This window comes from Bos indicus, chromosome 2 (assembly GCF_029378745.1).
Source record: "Bos indicus isolate NIAB-ARS_2022 breed Sahiwal x Tharparkar chromosome 2, NIAB-ARS_B.indTharparkar_mat_pri_1.0, whole genome shotgun sequence".
Taxonomy (NCBI): Eukaryota; Metazoa; Chordata; class Mammalia; order Artiodactyla; family Bovidae; genus Bos; species Bos indicus.
The window spans coordinates 62,420,594-62,440,957 of NC_091761.1; the positions used below are offsets into that span (position 1 = coordinate 62,420,594).

A 20,364-nucleotide genomic window follows, 5' to 3' on the forward strand; every position below is an offset into this window, starting at 1 on the left:
CCATTTCCATCAACCCCGTGTTCAACACACTTTCTCTCGCAGGTTAGGAAAAACCTATGAAGACCTTGCCTTCTATTTGAGAAGTCACCAATTAAGTGAGTTATTGTACTTGGAAGGGTCCAAAGTTTATTTCTGTTACCAGAAGTGTCTCACGGAAACCTTGGAAGGATAAGACAGAATGATGGCAGCTGCAATGTGAGATCCCAAAGGAAAAGTCAGTGGCAGGCTGCTTCCACATGAAGAATTCTCTTTGTGCAGAATGGGGGTTAGAAGGATTCTTTTCTCTCTGCAAGATTAACTGAATAATCAAGGGTAGCATACTACTCTCAGAAATACGGACTCCGTCAGAAAGAAGATGGATCAGGAAACAATGGCGTGTTACCATAGCAGAGGACATGGGGAGTTGGCTTTTCTGCTATCTCCTGGCAACCGTGTGACAAGGAGCTGCACCAGGTGTTGAAATACAGGAGAGAAAGCTCCCACTCGGGAATCATCTGGAAGAGAACTTTAATCAAGTTTACCTTGGTGCCTCAAGAGAGGCTCAGATTTATTAATGGAAAATAAATATGTCAGGCCCCCCTAATGTATAACTCCGTGGATCTTCCTGATGTGTCATGAAAGCAATGAAAGTTTACCTCATGAAGGAGCCTTCTGCTTTAGTTTTTGAAAAACATGCCAAGGAAGGATTAGCCTTTGTTTGCAATTGCCTTCGTTCAGGGGCCGAGTACTTGCGGAGGTGAGTACCTACTGGAACAGAGCTGCCAATAACCTTCTTCTTCTCTCTAACCACTAAATCTTTTAGGTATTCCCAAGCTACTGTGTCTTTGTCTACTTCATTCCTTTAAAAGAAATTTGACCTATTTATTTTTTAAAAGGTTAGACTTTATTTTGTTTTTGGGGTGTGCCATGTGGCTTGTGGAATCGTAGTTCCCTTACCAAGTAGGTATTGAACCCAGGCCGTTGGCATTGAGAACTCAGAGTCCTAACCACTGGACTATCAGAGAATTCCACTACTTTATTCTTTTTAATTGCTGCCTGGAATTTTGTAAAATGGATGTTCTATAGTTTAGTTTGTTGTTGTTTAGTTGCTAAGTCGTGCCTGACTCTTTGTGACCCCATGGACTGCAGCACTCCAGGCTGCAGTTTAGGTTACTATTGTCTAATTCATGGACAGTTAGGCTGTTTCCAGAGTTTTGTTATAACAAGCACGGCTCTCCTCACCATCAGGTTAATGCTACTTGTGCAAATAGGTTTGCTGGGTTGAGGAGTGTGCACATTTAAAATATTATAGCAACTTCCTAGGAATACCCTGGCAGTACAGTGGTTAGGATTTCACACTTCTACTGCAGGGGGCACAGGTTTATTTCCTGGTCTCTGGTCAGGTAATTAAGATCCGGAAAGCCAAATGGCATGGCTAAAATATATATATATATATATACATATATATATTTATTATAGTAACTTCCAAATTTCCCCTCAAAACACTATAGATTTTACATTTTTGTTAACGGCTCCCTGTGAGCATCCTGCCCCCTTCCTTCTCAGCGCCTTTGTACATGTTCTTCCCTCTGATTGGGCTGCTTGTCTCTTACTCATCTTTCAGGGCTTATCTTAAGCTTTCCTTTTGGGGAGCCTCCCCTCACTCCCTGTCCAGGTCATGGTCTTGTGTCCTAAGTGGTCAGAACATCAAGCTCTTTTCCTTCAGAGCATTTAGTATGTGTACATTAATAATTGTTGTTGGCAATATGATCTCTGCCTCCTTGAAACCCAGCTTCTACACCTGGAAGTTCTTGGTTCACATACTGCTAAAGCCTAGCTTGAAGGATTTTGAGCATAACCTCGCTAGCATGTGAAATGAGCACAGTTGTGTGGTAATTTGAACATTCTTTGGCATTTCCCCTCTTTGGGATTAGAATGAAAACTGATCTTTTCCAGTCCTGCAGCCACTGCTGAGTTTTACAAATTTGCTGACATATTGAGTACAGCACTTTAACAGCATCATCTTTTAGGATTTGAAATAACTTAGCTGGAATCCTGTCACTTCCACTAGCTTTGTTTGTAGTAATGCTTCCTAAGGCCCGTTTGACTTCACACTCCAGGATGTCCAGCTCTAGGTGAGTGACCACATTGTTGTGGTTATCCCTTGAGAGATTAGAAGACCTTCTTAAATGAATATTAATGATGGGATTGCCTAGTTAAATCTGTGCTCTATTGACAGATTTAATTTTCTATTTGTCCCTCCCTTAGATCCATTCTTTGACCTTCTCCAACTCCAGAGGTTGTTCCTAGGCTCCTTTGTCAGCTGGTTTCCAGCTAGGTTTGGCCAATGTCAGCTGTGGAGACTGTGACCAGTACATATTCCCATTCTAGAAAGCATTCTCCAATAGGAATATACTAAAATTTCACCTAATTAAAAAAATCATACACAAATTCCAGTATATTATTATGGGTCCCAAGCGATAACCCACCATATCCTAGAAGTCCCATGAGAGAGAACGCTGAGAACTTTGAGTACTAAAATAGGCTTATCAAATGAGGGCTCCCAAATGGATAGCCAAATGAGGGGTTTCAGATCCAGATGATTTACTATTATTGGTAGTTATAATCTATGGAGTTGCAGCAAATACTGAATCGTTGCTCCTAGGGGAAATGCAGGGTTAGGTTCCTGCAAGCCTCTGATCACAAAATTTCCATCAGTGGTGAAGATATAACTTTGTTTTATGTGTGTTTCTGTTTAAAGACACCTTGTGTTTCATTGCTTAGTCATGTCCAACTCTTTGTGACTCCATGGACTCTAGTCCACCAGGATCCTCTGTCCATAGGGATTCTCTAGACAAGAATGACTGGGTTGCCATGACCTCCAGGGAATCTTCCCAACCCAGGGATTGAACCCAGATCTCCTGCATAGCAGGCAGATTCTTTAATGCCTGAGACACCAGGAAAGCCCTAAAGACACCTTATCTAGTTAAAGGGAAGTCATCACAATGCAGCATTACCTATTCTTTATTCGAAGCACTTAGTTAGTCACTCAGTCATGTCCTGCTCTTTGTGACCCCATGGACTGTAGCCTGCCAGGCTCCTCAGTCCATGAGATTTTTCAGGCAAGAGTACTGGAGTGGGTTGCCATTTCCTTCTCCAGGGGATCTTCCAGACCCAGGGATCGAACCCGGGTCTCCCGCACTGCAAGCAGACTCTTTACTACCTGAGCTACCAGGGAAGACACCTTATTTAATGTATATTTTTGACTCATTAACATTGAACTCATGGCCAGCAGCACTAAACTTATGCCTGAATGAAGCTAATCTAACAGATATATTTTCTCCGTAAGACACATCACAGCCATTTTGAGTTTAGGAAAAGATAGCACTTCAACATTATGCTTGGGAGTCATTTTAAACAGCAAGTGTATGAAGGTTAGTCACTCAGTCATTTCCAACTTTTCACAACCCCATGGATTGTAGCCCACCAGGTTCCTCTGTCCATGGGAATTCTCCAGGCAAGAATAGTGGAGTGGGTTGCCATGCCGTCCTCCACTGTATCTTCCCAACCCAGGAATCGAACCAGGGTCTCCTGCATTGTAGGCAGATTCTTTACCATCTGAACCATCAGGGAAGCCCCCTTAGATAGCAAAATCACCAACAAAAAGCTCAAAATTTTGAAAAGTGTGGCACTAAATAGCCTGTGCAAATAATGTTATTTACAGTGTGAGAGCTGAAACAAGAAGGCAGAATATCAGATTATTTAGTCTCAGCTAACTGCCCAGAGACTCAAATTTCTCACTAATCTGCATTTATGTACAAATGACTACAAAAGTGCTGCAAGTACAGTCAGTCCTCTATATCTGCAGGTTCAACCAACAGTCGTTGAAAAATACCAAAAAAAAAAAAAAAAAAAATTCCAGAAAGTTCCAAAAAGCAAAAGTTGAATTTGCTTGCAATGACAACTATCTACATAGCATTTTCATTGTATTAGGTATTATAAGTAATCTAGAGATGGTTTAAAGTATACAGAAAGATGTGTGTAGGTTCCATTGAAACACTACACCATTTTATAAAAGGGATTTGAGCATCCATAGAATTTGGTGTCTGGTGGGGTGTCTTTGAACACCTGTGACTACTATCCTCCCTGGTGGCTCAAACGGTAAAGAATCTGCCTGTAATGCAGGAGACCAGCTTTGATCCCTGGGTTGGGAAGATCCCCTGGAGAAGGGAATAGCGACCCACTCCACTATTCTTGCCTGGAGAATCCCGTGGACAGAGGCGCCTGGTGGGCTACAGTCCATGGGGTCGCAAAGAGTCAGACACGACTGAGTGACAAACACTTTCACTTTTTCACCTGTGACTACTGAAGGAACCCTTTATTGCTTTAGGGGTTACAAATACATATACATTTTAGTGAATAGGCAAATTTGCAAATTCAGACCTCCAATGCTGCTGCTGCTGCTGCTAAGTCGATTCAGTCGTGTCCGACTCTGTGTGACCCCATAGACGGCAGTCCACCAGCCTCCGCCGCCCCTGGGATTCTCCAGGCAAGAACACTGGAGCCAGTTGCCATTTCCTTCTCCAGTGCATGAAAGTGAAAAGTGAAAGTGAAGTCGCTCAGTCATGTCTGACTCTTAGCGACCCCATGGACTGTAGCCTACCAGACTCCTCCGTCCATGGGATTTTCCAGGCAAGAGTACTGGAGTGGGGTGCCATTGCCTTCTCCTATAGTGAGGATCAACTGTATTTTGTTTGACTAGGATGATGACACCAAGAAACGAACATTGAGCTGAAATGACTGGGATTACAGGATGTCCCCACTTCCAAATGTTGACAGGAAGCTGACTGCTTCACACTTACTTTTCCTTACCGGCCAGTAGAGGCAGGAGAGTCTGGAACTCCTGGCGTGGTTTACCTCTTCCATCAAGGGCAGGTCTGAGAAACCATCCTCTGTGTGCTGTTTATCCCAGTGAAGTGGGATGAATGAGTATCAGGGGCAGGCTTGGACGGGAAGGAAATCATAGGAAACAGAGACGTGTCTGATGGAGGGGAGGGCAGAGATATTCTAGTGTCTATCCAGGTGGGGGTCAGGATTGTGGACCCCCAGTTTCCAGTGCCTTGGGTTTCTCAAGGAGCGCACAGGGCACCACGGGAGGTACTGCCCACTTCCTCCAGCCCAGCCTCTCCTCTTCAGGCCATTGGGTGGGGCCTGGGCCAGTCCACCATCTCATTCTGCCCTAAGGACATTTCTCTGCAGTTTCAGATAGGTGGTCTCTCCTTGGGTCAGAACCGGGAGAGAAAAAAAGGAAAACAAAGCACTTCCCTAGTGGTCCAGTGGTTAAGACTCCATGCTTCCAATGGAGGGGACGCAGGTTGGATCCCTGGTCAGGGAACTAATATCCTACACTCAGTGGGGTGTAGCCAAAAGAAAAAGAACTGGGAGAAAGTGGTAAACAGACAAGTTCCCAGCATCTATTCCCAGCATGCGTGGAGTGAGTTTTCCAAGGACCTGAAATCTATCCATTAAGCACACAAATTAGGCATCTGGGTGGAAATTTTTTGGATAAACATTTTGTTTCACTGCCAGGTAAGATGATAATATTAACCATAAAATAGTTTGTGGCATCACCCTTACTACACTACAGTTTTTCACTGAAGTGACTTCCTTAGGGCTCAAAGACTTCTATACTGAACACCAACAGCTGTCTTCCTTTTGTTTATCATTTGTTGGATTTTGACTATTTAGCTGGCCAGTAATTACTCTGCTCCTATCAGCGTTCTCATCAAGTCCAGAAAACTGTCAGGTTCAGACTTAGCAGGGTAGATCTGAGCTGTTAAGCCAGAAAAAATCGTCTGGAAACCCCAGAGTAGATGCTGCAGCGAATCTGTTTGCTGACTCTGAGTTCCAGAGAATTCTACAGAATTATTGCTGTAGTGGGTTCCCTTGTCCTGGTCCTGTGTCTTGGTCAAGATTTTCAACTCTGAAACAAAGACCTATTACTTCTGCAGTTTTTCCCAGGCCTGGCCTCCTAGTGGCAAACTCGCTTGCTTTTGCCATGCTGTGGTCTTGTAAATTGATCATCAACCTCCACACCCACTCTGTGACCACTTTTTATTTTTTCATTTAAGTGGTTACATAGTAATGAATTTTAAAACAACATTTATATATTGATTTATTTATGGCTGCTTTGGGTCTTAGTGTGCAGGCTTCTCTCTAGTTGTGACACAGGCTTAGTTGCCCCAAGGCATTTGGAATCTTAGTTTCCTGACCAGGGATCAAATCCATGTCCCCGGCATTGGAAGGTGGATTCTTAAGCACTGGACCACAAGGGAAGTCCCCACGGCCCCTCTTTTCTTTATTGCTTCCTTGCTTTCTGGTCCAGCTGTTGAGGTTGGTGCTGCTGGCCAGAGATGGGACATTATGATATGCATCTGATCAGCCATATCCCAGAATTAGGTTGTTTGCTCAGAGATGGGTTGATAGGAAATCTCAGTGGGCGGAAGATTTCAGGCATGGCAAAGTTTTCCCCTGAGGGGCTAGAGAAAGAAAGTAGCAGAAGAGTAACTTCAGAATGCCTGCACTTTCTGAAGGAGTTTCTAGAACTCCTAATGAGAGGCTACTTCTAGAAAAGTAAAATTTCTAGCCATTCCACAGTCAGTATAACAAAGACAAAAGTTTTTCTTTTTGTTTCATTTTGTCTGGACTGAGCAAATGTTGAGATTTTACCAAGCATCAGCTCCCTGTCACAAGCAAACTCCAAATGGGAAAAAAGTTTCCTCCCTACCTCTGGGGATGCCATAGGTGCCCAACACCCCCTCCCCCAGCCCATGACCCAGACCAGAAGCCAGGGATGCATGACCGAATGCCCTTTTCCCTCTTGCTGCACAACAAATCTGTCATGAATTTCCATCATGATGCTCCATCCCACCAGTGTCTTGAGTATGTGTCAGTCCTCACCACTGCTTCATTCCAGGTTCTGGTTTCTGCTGTTCCACCTGCCGCACCATCACCCAAGAGAACTTCCCGAAAGGTCAGCAGTGTTCTGTGCCCCCTTTGCTGTTGTTCAGTCACTAAGTTGTGTCCAACTCTTTGTGACCTCATGGACTGCAGCATGCCAGGCTCCTCTGTCCTCCACTGTCTTCCAGAATTTGCTCAGATTCATGTCCATTGAATCGATGATGCCATCCAACATCTCATCCTCTATCGTCCCCTTCTCCTCCTGCCCTCAATCTTTCCCAGCATCAGGGTCTTTTCAAGTGAGACAGCTCTTCACATCAGGTGGCCAAAACACTGCAGCTTCAGGACTGGAAGGCATCAGTCCTTCCAGTGAATATTCAGGGTTGATTTCTTGTAGAATTAACTGATTTGATCTCCTTGCAGTCCAAGGGACTCTCAAGAGTCTTTTCCAACACCAAAATTTGAAAGCATTAATTCTTGGGTACTCAGCTTTCTTTGTGGTCCAATTCATATGCTCCTTTGCACATCATCAACAGTTTCATCAGCATGGCAGGTGCAGCCTTTCTCTACTTTGCTGACAAAGCATGTGTTTGTTGTCAGCTCAGAGGCTTTTCACCAGAGTCCCCAGTTTGCCTGGTAGTTCCACCTAGAAGATGGACCCAGAAATGTGCTGAATCCCAGATGTCCACCTGATAACTCAGTAAACCCAGAAAAGTTATTTAACATTTATGAGACTCACTTTTTCCATCTGTAAAATGGGGATAATTATCAATACATCTAGCATCAAAACTCATCAATGTAAACTGGCATTGGAATCAGAGGATATGTGAAGAAGTAACTTACATTTTACACAACTTTAGATTGTTGGCTTCTCTGGTAAGAATGCATGCATGTGTAGTCATGTCCAGCTCTTTGTGAACCTTTGGACTGTAGTCCAGCAGGCTCCTCTGTCCATGGGATTTCCCAGGGAAGAATACTGAAGTGGGTTGCCATTTCCTTCTTCGGGGGATCTTCCTAATCCAGGCATCAAACCTGCATCCCCTGTGTCTCCTGCATTGCAGGCAGATTCTTTACCTGCTGAACCATGGGGGATATGCACTACTTTCACCAGTAAAAATATTCAAGGGATGAAAAAACAGTCTGGTAGAATTTCTGTAGTGTCTGGTTTAATCCAGCTTGCCCACTTATTTGCTGTGTGACTGTGGGTGAGTTACTTAACTTTTCTGTGCTTACTCTGCCAATTTGTAAAATAAGAATAACTATAATATTTACCTTGCAGAGTTGTTTACTGTAGTCATTAAATGAGTGACATACATTAAGTGTTTGGAATAGTGCTGGCACATTGGAAGTGCTGCGTAGGGGAATTCCCTTGTGGTCTAATGGCTGGTACTCCACGTTCCCAATACAGGGGGCCGTGTCGGGGAACTAGATCCCACATGCTGCAACTAAAGATTCTGTGTGCTGCAATGAAAATCTCGCATGCTGCAGCCAAGACCTGGCACAACCAAATAAAAAAGAGAGAAAAAAAAAAATGACCATGAGAAGTGCTGCCCAGGACTTTGCTGAGATTAGTGATGGATGATGAGACAGTAAATGAATCATACCTGTCTGATGTCGTCTGCCCTCCCCACATATTTCCTAGGATTGCTGTGAGGATCCAGTGAAGTGATATACGAGTGACACCTGGTCCATGTCGAGCGCTCAGTGCCTGCTAAATGAATGCCAATTTTCCTCCCTCCTGCTCTCCTTGCATTTCATGCCTCAGTTGGAGGACTTTTCCTTTTCAAAGGCTTTCCTGATACCTAGGCTGTCTGGGCCAATCCCACGTGTTTCTATTTTAGGACACTTTCCATACGACCATGTCATTGTTGGTTTACTTCTGTGTCCTGCGCCAGACTCTCAGAAATTTACAACAAAATTGTCTTAATTTACCCTTGCATATCTAGTCCTTGGCCTAGTACCTGGCAAAGAGTAGGAGCTCAGTATACATTAGCTGATCTCTACCTTCATGCAATTTATAATGCATCTAGGGTGAAAAGAATGCAAATATCTGAAAGGTCAATCCCATCAACAAATGTAAAGGTCTATTTTTGGAATATGATGGCACTAGGGGCAGTGAGGGTGGAGGAGAGCTCCAGCCCTGGGAAAGGGTCAGGAGACATGGGTGGAGTGCCCAGTTGGTTGCTGAAAATCATAGGAGACTCAGCAACAGGTACCTAACTTCTGTGAACGGAGGTCCTGTAAGCTGGAGAAGATGACAAAAATGCCAGGCTCCAGGCAAGCCCTTGTGGCTCAGATGGTAGAGTCTGCCTGCAATGCCGGAGACCTGGGTTCTGATCTCTGGGTTGGGAGGATACCCTGGAGAAGGGAATGGCTACCCACTCCACTATTCTGGCCTGGAGAATTCCATGGATGGAGAGCCTGGCAAGGTATAGTCCATAGGGTCGCAAAGGGTCGGACATAACTGAGCACTTTCACTCTGAGGGGATGAGCAGAAATTAGGCTTGTGGGGAGGAGGCTGGAATATTTCAGGCAGGGTAAAAGCTTGAGAAGAAATAGTTTAAAGGAAATGAAGAGACAGACAGGAAAGAATCACATATCTTTATTGTCCACAACGAGGAATTAAAAGACTCGTTTGCTTGTGAATGTGGCATTTTACTTCATCTGTCAGTTTTGAAGGAAAGCAGGAAAAACATGACCTGGACTATGAAAGAAAAGCTGGGGGACAGCGGGGGCTGCTCAAATCTGGAGAAAACTGCCTATAATTTCAATTACATTTTAAAAAATAGCACACTCTTGCATTTAGAACAAAAGCAGTAGGTATGGAGATAGTTAAGCTCATAACCAAAAGTTTTTATTGCTTTGAAGTTTAATTTAGTTGTTTAAATGAATTTTAATCTTCTAAATCCACAACTCAGTAAAAAGGTCTTTAAAAAAAAACCCTGGCACCTAGTTGTTTCGTATTTAGCTTTGAAGAACCAGATGGGACATACAAATAACACTCTTTTTATTATTGCTTAACTGTATTTTCTAAATGTTTTTTGTTTCCAGTGTGGTATTACTTGAGGAACTTTAAAATTTCTGAAATAAAAACAGACACAAGTTAGAATAACCTCTGAATTTTTTTGAGCTCATAATCTCCCATCTCTGGCTCATTTCCCTTTTACAGAGCAGCAGCCCAAGAGACAGTGATCGAAAGGAAACATGCAGGTTCTTTGGTGTCTGTTTATGTGTACTTTGCACCTTATCTACATTTTTGTGATGCTTAGACTTGAATAGTAACAGGCTAGCTGGAAACCATCTCTTCTTTGGTTAACCTTTGGCTATTGCCAGTGACTGAGTGACAGATCCTGTTGCTAATGGATGTTGTCCTCTAAGTGGAAAATCACTGGTCCACACACCGTTGGGGGCAGCTACAGGCACAGTGCAGTTTTCAAGTCACTCTACCTGTAATGCAAGAGAGATGATCCTCCCCCCATCTATCCCTGTTTTAAGCTGTTTTGTCCAACCTGGCAATGGGGTGATGATAGAAAGAATAACGGTTTCCCTAAAAGATGTCCTTGTCCTAATCCCCAGAACCTGTAAATTACTTACATGACAAAAGAGACTTTGCAGATATCATTAAATTAAGGATAGTGAGTTACCGTGGATTATCAAGGCAGACCCAGTGCAATCTCAAAAGTGTTTGTTAAAAGAGAGGCAGGAGTTTCAGAGGCAGAGAGGGCAACTTGAAGATGGAAGCAGAGAAAGAGAGAGTTTAAGATGCTATGCTGCAGGCCTTGAAGGTGGAGGAAGGGGCCATGAAAGCAGGCAGTTTCTAGAAGCTGGAAAAGGCAAGGAAGCAGATTCTTGCCTAAAATCTCCAGAAGGATCTCAGGCTTGGTGACACCTTGATTTTAGCCCAGTGGGAACCATCTTGTATTCCTGATCTTCAGAACTGTAAGATAGGAAGTTAGGGTTGTTATAAGCTGCCAAGTTAGTGGTAATCTGTTACAGCAGGGACGGTTCACTGAAGTGCTGGTCTTGAGAAAAGGAAAATTACTCATGGACAGGTACTTAATCACTCAGGGATGGCGTGACTGGAATCTTCAAAGTCGTTACACTATGAACTGCCTGTGAAAGAAGGAAAATATTACTCTTTCGGGCCCAACAGGTGGTCTACCAAGGTGGCAACCTTACCAAAGCCCATGATGAGGAGCATTGTTACTTGGCAGATAAGAATATATATTAAGCTAGAAAGGGGGATTTTTTTTAAGTTCCAGAAGCACTATTTAAAAATGGAGTTGTAAATACATAACAAAGTAACATAACTAATAAAGGTAACAAAAATAAATAAAGAGAATAATGTATCCATGCAAAATAAAAATAACATAGTAAAAGTCCAAATATTTGTAACTGAACAAAACTGTATAAACACTTAAACAATACCCTAAGTAGAACAGATGTTAATATTTTCCTAAATAGCTCCTTACCTTCTACATCCATGTTGATATGATCGTACCCAAACATTAAACAAAGAGGAAACAGTGGTGATTATTTTGTTCTACTTTTTCTTTGCATGGATTTACCCTGTTTTAATGTTTCATTTATTGGGGGAACTTTTTTGGAAAGAAATACCCCTTTTCATTTGACAGTAGGTAGGCTACAGGTGCACTGTAGAAACATAAAATGTAGAAAAACAGAATAAAAACAATCTGTAACGCAACTCAGAAAACCACTATTTTAGGATTTTTCTCTTAACAAGTTTTGCAGTTCTTAAGATTACAGAGTGTAAGTTTGAATCCTTTTATTTAATATAAGCATTCCCCACGTCACTATAAATTCTCTAAAAATGTTGCTTTTAATGATGGTACCATGCTCAACTACCATTTATATTCTAAAGTGACCTACCAGTGCTGTTATTGAGCATTTAAGATGTTTGGGTTTCCCAGTACAATGAATAACAGTGCAGCGAATATTTCTATGTAATAATCATTGTCTGAATTTTGGAATCTATGCTTAAGATAAATATCCAAAGATAGAATACCTGCTTTAGAGGCTGTGGATAATATCAAGGTCTATGAAATTTATTGAAAAATTATTTTTCCATTAGGTGTGTACTAATTTCCCCTTATTAGTAGTTTATATTGGCTGAGAAACATGCATATTGTAATCTTGGATCAGTGGCTTTCAAGTATATCTTATTGGTTCACTCTAAAAATAACCCACTATGTATCATAACCCGATACACACATACACACACACAGAAACAAAGATTTCTCTTTCAAAATAAGATACCCTACCACTATGATGTTATGCTTTCTATTATCTTCCATTTTTTAAATGCTAGTTTTGGTTCATAAGGTGATTTCAATGCCAGTGAATGAGCCACGGCCCAGTTTGAAAAAACTGCTTTAGATCATGGTGGTAGATCTAGCTGAGTGTAATTCATATTTGCATCTAGAAGGTTCATAGGAATTATGCCTTCTAAAAGTATCTCAAATCTCAAGTTTTCTGCCATTTCAAGAAACATGCTTATATGATGATGTGATCATAGCAGTAGATTAAAAACAATATTTGTATTAAACAGCTGATCAAACTTTGGAAAACCTGAATTAGCTCTACCTCAAAGCCTAAATGTCATCTCCATTATAACATCCATTATAGATGTTTGTTAATTCACAGAATTCTCACAGGTATACACCTTGTGATTTCTATGCATTTAATAATGGAAGATGAAGTGGCAACAACAGATCCTTAAAATTTTGAATTCTGTGAGATTTTGATGTAAGTTGCACCTTTGGTGCTATCAACACCTTTGTGTGTCTGTGAATTCTTCTAGATAGGCTTTAAAAAAAGATTTCCTTTTCCCAGCTAACATCTGGGGAAGGCGAATGAGCAAGTAATGGGCGTTTAAAAATAGAGAAAAGGACATAGAATAAAGTAACCATCTCTATTTTTACACAGGTGTTAGATTAATTTTCTGGATTCAGGTCTAGAGAAATTCCTTCACACGTGTTGAATGCTACCACTGTGATGAAATTTTTAAAAAGTCTACCAGCAAATATATCTAAAATATACTGTAGGCCATTCAAGCTCCAGATTTTATGAGTGACTTAAATGCCAAACATTTAATGAAACATACTGTATTTGTGATTACTATTCTTTCTCTCTCTCTTTTTTTTTTAGGCAGCAAGTCAATGGAGAGCCCTAGAAGAAATGCAACAATGATGAAAGAGTTGATTGTCAAAGGTGGTGAAAAAGTGCCTCAAAAATTACATTATTTTTAATTCACTTTTCCTTTAAAAAATTCAAAGCACTTCACAGACTTTTGACCTCATTAATTTTCACAGTCCTTTAGTATCACAAACAGACAAAACAATTCTTTTTTTTAATTTAAATTTGGCCGCACCGTGTGGCATGTGGGATCTTAGTTCCCCGACCAGGGATTGAACCCACAGCCCCTGCATTGGAAGCGTGGAGTCTTAAACATTGGACCGCTAGGGAAGTCCCTGGACAAAACAATCTTCTATCCACTGACTAGACAGATTTAGAGAGAAAGAAGGGCTATGGCCAAAGGACCTGTCCAGATTTGGAATTCTGGATGAAAAGCTGACATTTGTTATTCTAAGTCACCATCTCACATGTGACCCTGCCTTCAGTCACAAGTCCCTCAAGAGTTTGACATTCTGAGACCAGAGTTGCATGAGGGATCTTAGCTACCCAATCAGGGTTCAAACCTGTGTCTCCTGCATTGAGAGGGCAGGGTCTTAACCACTGGACCACCAAGAAAGTCCTCAGAGTTTGTTTGTTAAACACTAAAAGAGCATTACACATATGCCAGGAACTGTTCTAAGTGCTTTCCAGATAAAACTCGGTTAGTATTCATATCAATCCATATAAAGTGCGCGTGATTGTTATTTCCATTTTCCTGAGGAGGAAATGGAGTCACTGAGATACAAAGGACTTGCCGAGTGAAACCTGGGTTTGAAGACTGCACACTGGGCTGCATGGTCTCAACCATCGCACTTGGTTACCTCCTATACTATAAAGTGAACGAATCCTCAACCTTTCCTTTGAAAGCCAAACTTCCCTAGGATCTTCTGTTGTCTACTACTTTGGAGCATATTTTTTGGCATGATGATTTTTTTTCAGAGAAGGAATTAAAGAACGTGTGTGTGTGTGTGTGTGTGTGTGTATGAGATATACAGAGATGAAGCAGAATAGAAGTTTACACACTACAACTCAGATGCAAAATAGAAAACCAAGTAACCTTAAATACATGAACTTAGTCCATCCTGCTTCAGACTAACTCCCTTCTTGCTCTTGCTGATGAAGACATCTATAATTTCTTTATTAAATTTAACTCAATCTCTTCCAGTTTAAAACTGTCAGCTGGGGGGTAAATAGTGGATTCAAATTCACGTCCTATCTCAGGGCTGTGTTTCCCTTCTCCTCAGGCACTTAGGTGCAGAAAGGAGGGTCCTTTGGGTCTCTCCTGCCTTCCACAAAATGACCCTCAGCCTGCAGGGTCTCTGGGCCCTCTCTACCCATGATGCTGAGAAGTAATGGGTCTTGGCTGGAATTTTGGTTGTCATTGCTAAAGTTGAAAGTTCCTGATACAGTTCCTTTAGTCACAAGGCTCTATACTCTGTGGTCTCCTCCTCCTGATGCCAGGCTTCAGGTACATCAGTTTTCTGGTACATCAGTTTTCTTAGCACTCTCTCATCCCCTACTGATACTTCCCCTACTGATACTAATGGGTTTTCCTCAAGCCTTACATGTGGCATGTAGATGGGGGTCCAGTGGGAACACTGACTCTCCACCCTTTCTTAGGAGCCTCGGTGCAGTGCCATTGCCCAGTATGGGACTTCTTTGAGTGCTCTGCAGTCTCCTCTGACCTAAAACTCCAATGTTCTCAGGTTTTTCAAAATGTAAGAGTGGGTTCCTTATATCCCTTCTGGAAGTTTCCACCCCATAAGACAAGCTAGGACATTTGCATATGAACTTTTTGCTCCTTCTCCCCTTTTCCCTTTCAAATATTTTGCCCTTATCCAAGGTCTTCCATTCTCTATCATCCAAACTTTACTTCTTCTTATTTAAGGGAAAGTTTCCAAATTTAGAAAATCACTTTTTGTCACTCAAGACAACCCAGCTTTCAAGATTATTATCTTTGCTGTGGACTTCAAATCAGTTTGAAACTTAAAGCTGAGATCAAAGCTGATTTCTTTGATCCCAGTGGTGTCACCTTCTCTCTGAAGCAAAGAACCATTGAAGAATTGTTGAAGCAACAGATGGAGAGTTGCCCAGCAACATGATTTCCCAGGAATGAAAAATAACATTCCTGGACTCAGGTATGAGTATTAGAGACTAATGAGGCTCCAACTTAAAAATCTTAATCTATAGACTACCTATAAGAGTAAACTGATATTATGAATAAATACACCTGAATGGGCTCTTTGTTTTTTTTTTTTTAATTTATTGGCGTATAGTTGCTTTACAATGTTGTGTTTGATGTCTGTTGTATAGCAAAATGAATCAGCTATGCATATACACACATCCCCTCTTTTTGGATTTCCTTCCCATTTAGGTCACCACAGAGCACTGCATAGAGCTCCTTGTGCTGTGCAGTAGGTTCTCATTAGTTATGTATTTTATACAAGGTTTACACGTATACAAATGCACACTGCGAGCCACCATCGTGGCCCTGTCCCTTTCTTCTCTACTTCAGGCTCTCCTCTACCTCCTTTAACAAAAGTATATTCTGTTTCTTCTCCGTTTTAAATCCTTTGACTCTCTGTCACCTTCAAGATGAAGTTCAATTTCTTCTGTGACCCAGGCTCAGCCCAGTGCTCCAGCTTGCTTTGATGCCATCCTTTTTCCTAATCATCCTATGTCCTGCCCACTGAAAGCCAAATTCCCTGGACCCTTCTTGAGCCTCCTGCAGTCCCAGCAGCAAATGCTGCATGTGCTGCCAGCTGACTTGATGGCTTTCTACTGGCTTCTCCACCCTGGCACTTGGCTTGTCCTTTCAGACCTAGCTCAAGTGGCATCATCTCCAGGGAGCCTATTTATGGCTTCAACATATTTTCTGAGTTTGGTATGTCTCCTTTGAGCTACCTGAGGCCTCACTAGCCTAGTATTTATCAAGTTTGGTGGCTTTTATTTTTTATTTGTTTTTGGTGCATGGCAGCTTGTGGGATCTTAGTTCCTTGAGCAGGGATTGAACCTGCCCGCTCAGCAGTGAAAGTGCAGAGTCCTAACCACTGGAGTACCAGGGAATTCCCTATCAAGTTGTATCTTAATTGTCTGTTAATCTTTTTCTTTCTGCCACCACCCTCCCATAGACACACACACACACACACACACACACACACACACACACACACAAGATCATGAGTTCCAAAAGGCTGTAACTTGTGTTTTTCTCTCTGTATTCTCAAAATCTAGCACGAGTGCCTGAAATGCATTACATGCTCAAAATTCTTCATTACTGGGAAGAAGAAAGGGAGGAAGAGGGAATTTAGAGTACATCAAGGCTCAGGAGAAGTAAGCATTAACTTGAAGTTGTTGTAGTTATTAGTACTAACAAATTGGCTGGCATGACAAACCCGAAGGCATCGGCTTTCGTTCCCCCTCTTTATTTGCGGCTGCTAACATGTTTGGTTTTGCCTTTCCTATGAACGAGACTATTCCTAGCAAGGCTGGGTCACGGTGACTAGCACAGTGCTGCCGAGCACCCAACAAGACCTCAATACCTTATCGGTGAACTGACTTGTCCAACTTTTCACTTTGCCATCTAGGACACAGGCAACCAGGGCCCTTCTGTCGAGCTGTGGTTGTGACCCCCTCAAAGGCCTGTGTAAATGTCCTCATTCCATGCGGCATCCATGCTCCTGAAGTCACCCCATTAAAATGGCCTGGTAAGGTAAAACAGAAATCCAAGAATCCCCAAATCTCCCTGTTTTCTAAACAATTGTTATGTGATGCCACCAGCTAGAGGGTCCCCACGACAAGACTTTGACACAACAGGCGTTACCATCCCTCTTCCCTCCTCCACCTTTCCCAGGAAAATAGGACCTAAAACTATCGGAAGTAGTAGATAAAACTTCTTCACAAGCCCAGTACAGGAAAAGGAACCATGTTCCCATAAACCTCACGGAAGCCATATCTTGGATAAGACCTCTGCTTTTAGATTATTACAACTGTTTTTTCTCCCCAGGAGGCAACCGTTACCCACTTTACATGATGTGTTGTATACAATTGTGCTTAGTTTCACTGGATATAACTAGTATTTCAAGCTTTTCCAGTGTGTAGGTAGGAAATAAAGTTACATTTGCTTGTGATGCCCAGACTAAGATAGTTTGAGCCTTAGCCAGCTGTACTGTGAGATATCAGAAGCTCTTACCTTCTCCTTATTTCTGGAGGTTTTTAAAGGAGTGTCTCACATGCTGAGAAACCTGTTTGTCCACTAGGTGACCATGCAGTGTTCACCATGTTCTGTCTGTCACGTTCTGGTTGGATTCCCCAGGATGAAATCCATTGCTCTCAAAACTTCCTAAAGGAACCTCACTCTATATTGCCATTGAGGATAGTGCCTATTGCAAACTAAGCTCAGGGATGGTTTGGGGAGATTTCAGTGGATGCTCACAATCTTATTATAATAAAAACAAGCTTCAGATCAACTCTGCCACCCCTTCAGACACTTATTACATGAACATTTGTTAGCAAACAGCAGGGACCAAAACGGTCCCCAAAACCACTTCGGTAACTTCAGTGGAGGTTCCAGCTCTCTGCTATTAAAGTTGCTCTGATCAGTCCAACATCCCAGAGGCTGAATTCAGTTTGGGTTACAGTGGGCTTTGGCAACCAATAGTGCTTAGAAACAGTGGCTGGATATGAGATCATTTTGGAACAATCATTCCTCATTGTGCAAGATTCTTCCTTCCTGACTATTAAGAGTGGGAAATGTCTCTAAAATACTATGTCCAGCCTCATGCTCCTGCTCAGTCACCCAATTATGTCCAATTCTTTGTAATTCCATGGACTATAACCCTCTGTCCTTGGGTTTTCCCAGGCAAGGATACTGGAGTGGGTTGCCATTTCCTTCTCCATGGGATCTTCCCAGCCTACATATCTTAAACGTAATTTCTTTTACCAAATGAGAATGCATTTCTAAGCATGAATCATATTGATCAATAAGTTGCTAATTTCATCCTTGAAAAGCAATTTCTGATGTTCACGGTTGTGATCAGCAAAGTATTGAAGAAAAGACTGACATCAGAAACACTCTGTTTTGGTCCTTCTGATGCAAGGCCAACTGATCACCACTGGAGCGTGTATTGTTTCTTTGGACAGCCAATATGCTTAGAGATGATGCCTAAACCAACTAGCACACATGTAATCACACCTGGTCAGTGATGAAATATTTAAAGGAATTTTCAGACACAGTGGTGTGTGCCTGGAATTATCAAGAACATCTGTTTCAAAGAGCTCTCTCCTGCTGTTGCTGAAGTCTGCTTCCTGGACTTCCAGAGCAGCTGTGAGCAAAATATGGCCATGGATCCTCTTATCTGCTTCATGACCTCTAGACCACACTTTGTTACTGGCCTTGAACAGTATCACCCATAAGGCTATCACTAGCCGTTATGGTGCCTTTGTATGGATTAGGAAAAACGCATCCCTTCTCTCAGGTGGGTGAAGGCTGTGCCAGAAATAGATTGGATTATTGTGACCACTCACCCCCTTGGCCAGGTGCTCTTGGGCAGGGCAAAAAAAAAAAGGCCTTGACTCTCCAAGTACAGACTTCCCAAAAACCTCTCACAAAAAACAAAAACAAAACAAAAAAACCCAAACCAAACAACAACAACAGTACTCCTATAGCTCTTCCCTCATGTCCTCACTTTTACAAAAAGTTGTCCAAGTGTATCCTCATCTTCAAAACACACACATACACACATCCTAGTAAAACGTAGAAAAGTCACCACCCATCTCCAGAGAAACAAACAATCATTCAGGCAAACGCTGGTCTCAGATTATGGACAGTCAAGAGAGACTGTGCTTTCCTTCCCTCACAGTGCCCTCAGTTTCTCCCAACCCTTCACAAAGCAAACTAGAAGATTCGGAGAAAGACAATTTAGCCTTGTGACTATTTATATGATTAAATGAGAACACTAAAAATTGACTTTAAGTCATGTATCAGTATGCTTTTAGTGGCAATGCACAGAAAACCCCAAGTAGCTACAACTATAAGGAAAATGTATCATCTCACTTAGCAAGAAATCTTGAGATAGAATAGCCGCCAGGGCTGAGTAGTTCATTGCCTTCAAGAGTGTCGTCAAAACCCCAGATTCAGGACTTCCCTGGTGGTCCAGTGGTTAAAAATCTGCCTGCTACTGTGGTTTGATATCTAGTCTGGGAAGATCCCACCTGCTGTGAAGCAACTAAGCCCGTGAGCCACAACTACTGAGCCCATGCTCTAGAGACCACAAGCCACAGCTACTGAGCCCCTGATCTAGGGCCTACAAGCCGAAACCACTGTGCTTTGTGCTGCAGCTAGTGAAGCCCATGCACCTAGAGCCTACGCTCTGCAAGAAGAGAGTCCACCACAGTGAGAAGCCTGAGCACCACAAATAGAGAGCAGCTCCCACTTGCAGCAACTTGAGAAAGCCCACACACACCAAGAAGATCCAGTTCAGCCAGATAAGTAAATAAATTGTTAAAAACAACAACTCCTCATCGAATCCTCCCAGGTTGGAACATGTAGTTTTAAAAAAAAAAAAAAAAAGGACTTCCCTAGTGGCACAGTGGATAGGAATCCACCTGGCAATGCAGGGGACTTGAGTTCCAACCCTGGTCTGGGAAGATTCCACATGCCTCAGAGCAACTAGGCCAATGTGTCACAACTACTGAGCCTGTGCTCCAGAGCCCGAGAGTAGCAACTACTGAAGCCTTCACACCTAGGGTCTGTGCTCTGCAGCAAGAGAAGCTACCACAGTAAGAAGCCTGTGCACTGCAACGAAGCATAGCCCTTGCTTGCTGCAACTGGAGAAAGCTTTCACACAGCAACGAAGACCCAGTGCAGCCAAAAATAAGTAAATTAATTAAGAAAAAAAAAAAAAGATTCTGTCCACTTTGCAGTCCTTTTCATATCAGCTTAGCTCCCTCCCTGTCACAAAGTGGCTGCCATGGTTCCAGGTTTCACACACAGACATGACAGTGTCTGGCAGAATAAAAGGAACTTTTTGTTTAATGTTCTTTTTTGTTTAATTAGTGGGAAAAGGGAATTCCCTGTCTGTCCAGTGGTTAGGGCTCTGTGCTCTCACTGCTGAGGGCCTGAATTCAATCCCTGGTTGGGAAACTGAGGTCACAAGCCTGCAACACAGCCAAAAAAAAAAAAAAAGGTAGATAAATAAATGGAATTTAATTAGTGAGAAAAACTCTTCC

General features: G+C 42.3%; 1 protein-coding gene across 1 annotated transcript in view; it reads left to right on the forward strand.

Annotated features, from left to right (window-relative positions):
- The first annotated feature begins 481 nt into the window (after positions 1-481).
- Positions 482-20,364, forward strand: part of TMEM163 (transmembrane protein 163) — a 331,185-nt gene continuing 311,302 nt past the window's right edge. The window contains exons 1-2 of the mRNA XM_070799912.1: positions 482-736; positions 13,108-13,170. Coding sequence (XP_070656013.1) covers positions 13,119-13,170 — 52 coding nt within the window. The 5' untranslated portion in view covers positions 482-736; positions 13,108-13,118. The remainder of the gene's footprint in view (positions 737-13,107; positions 13,171-20,364) is intronic.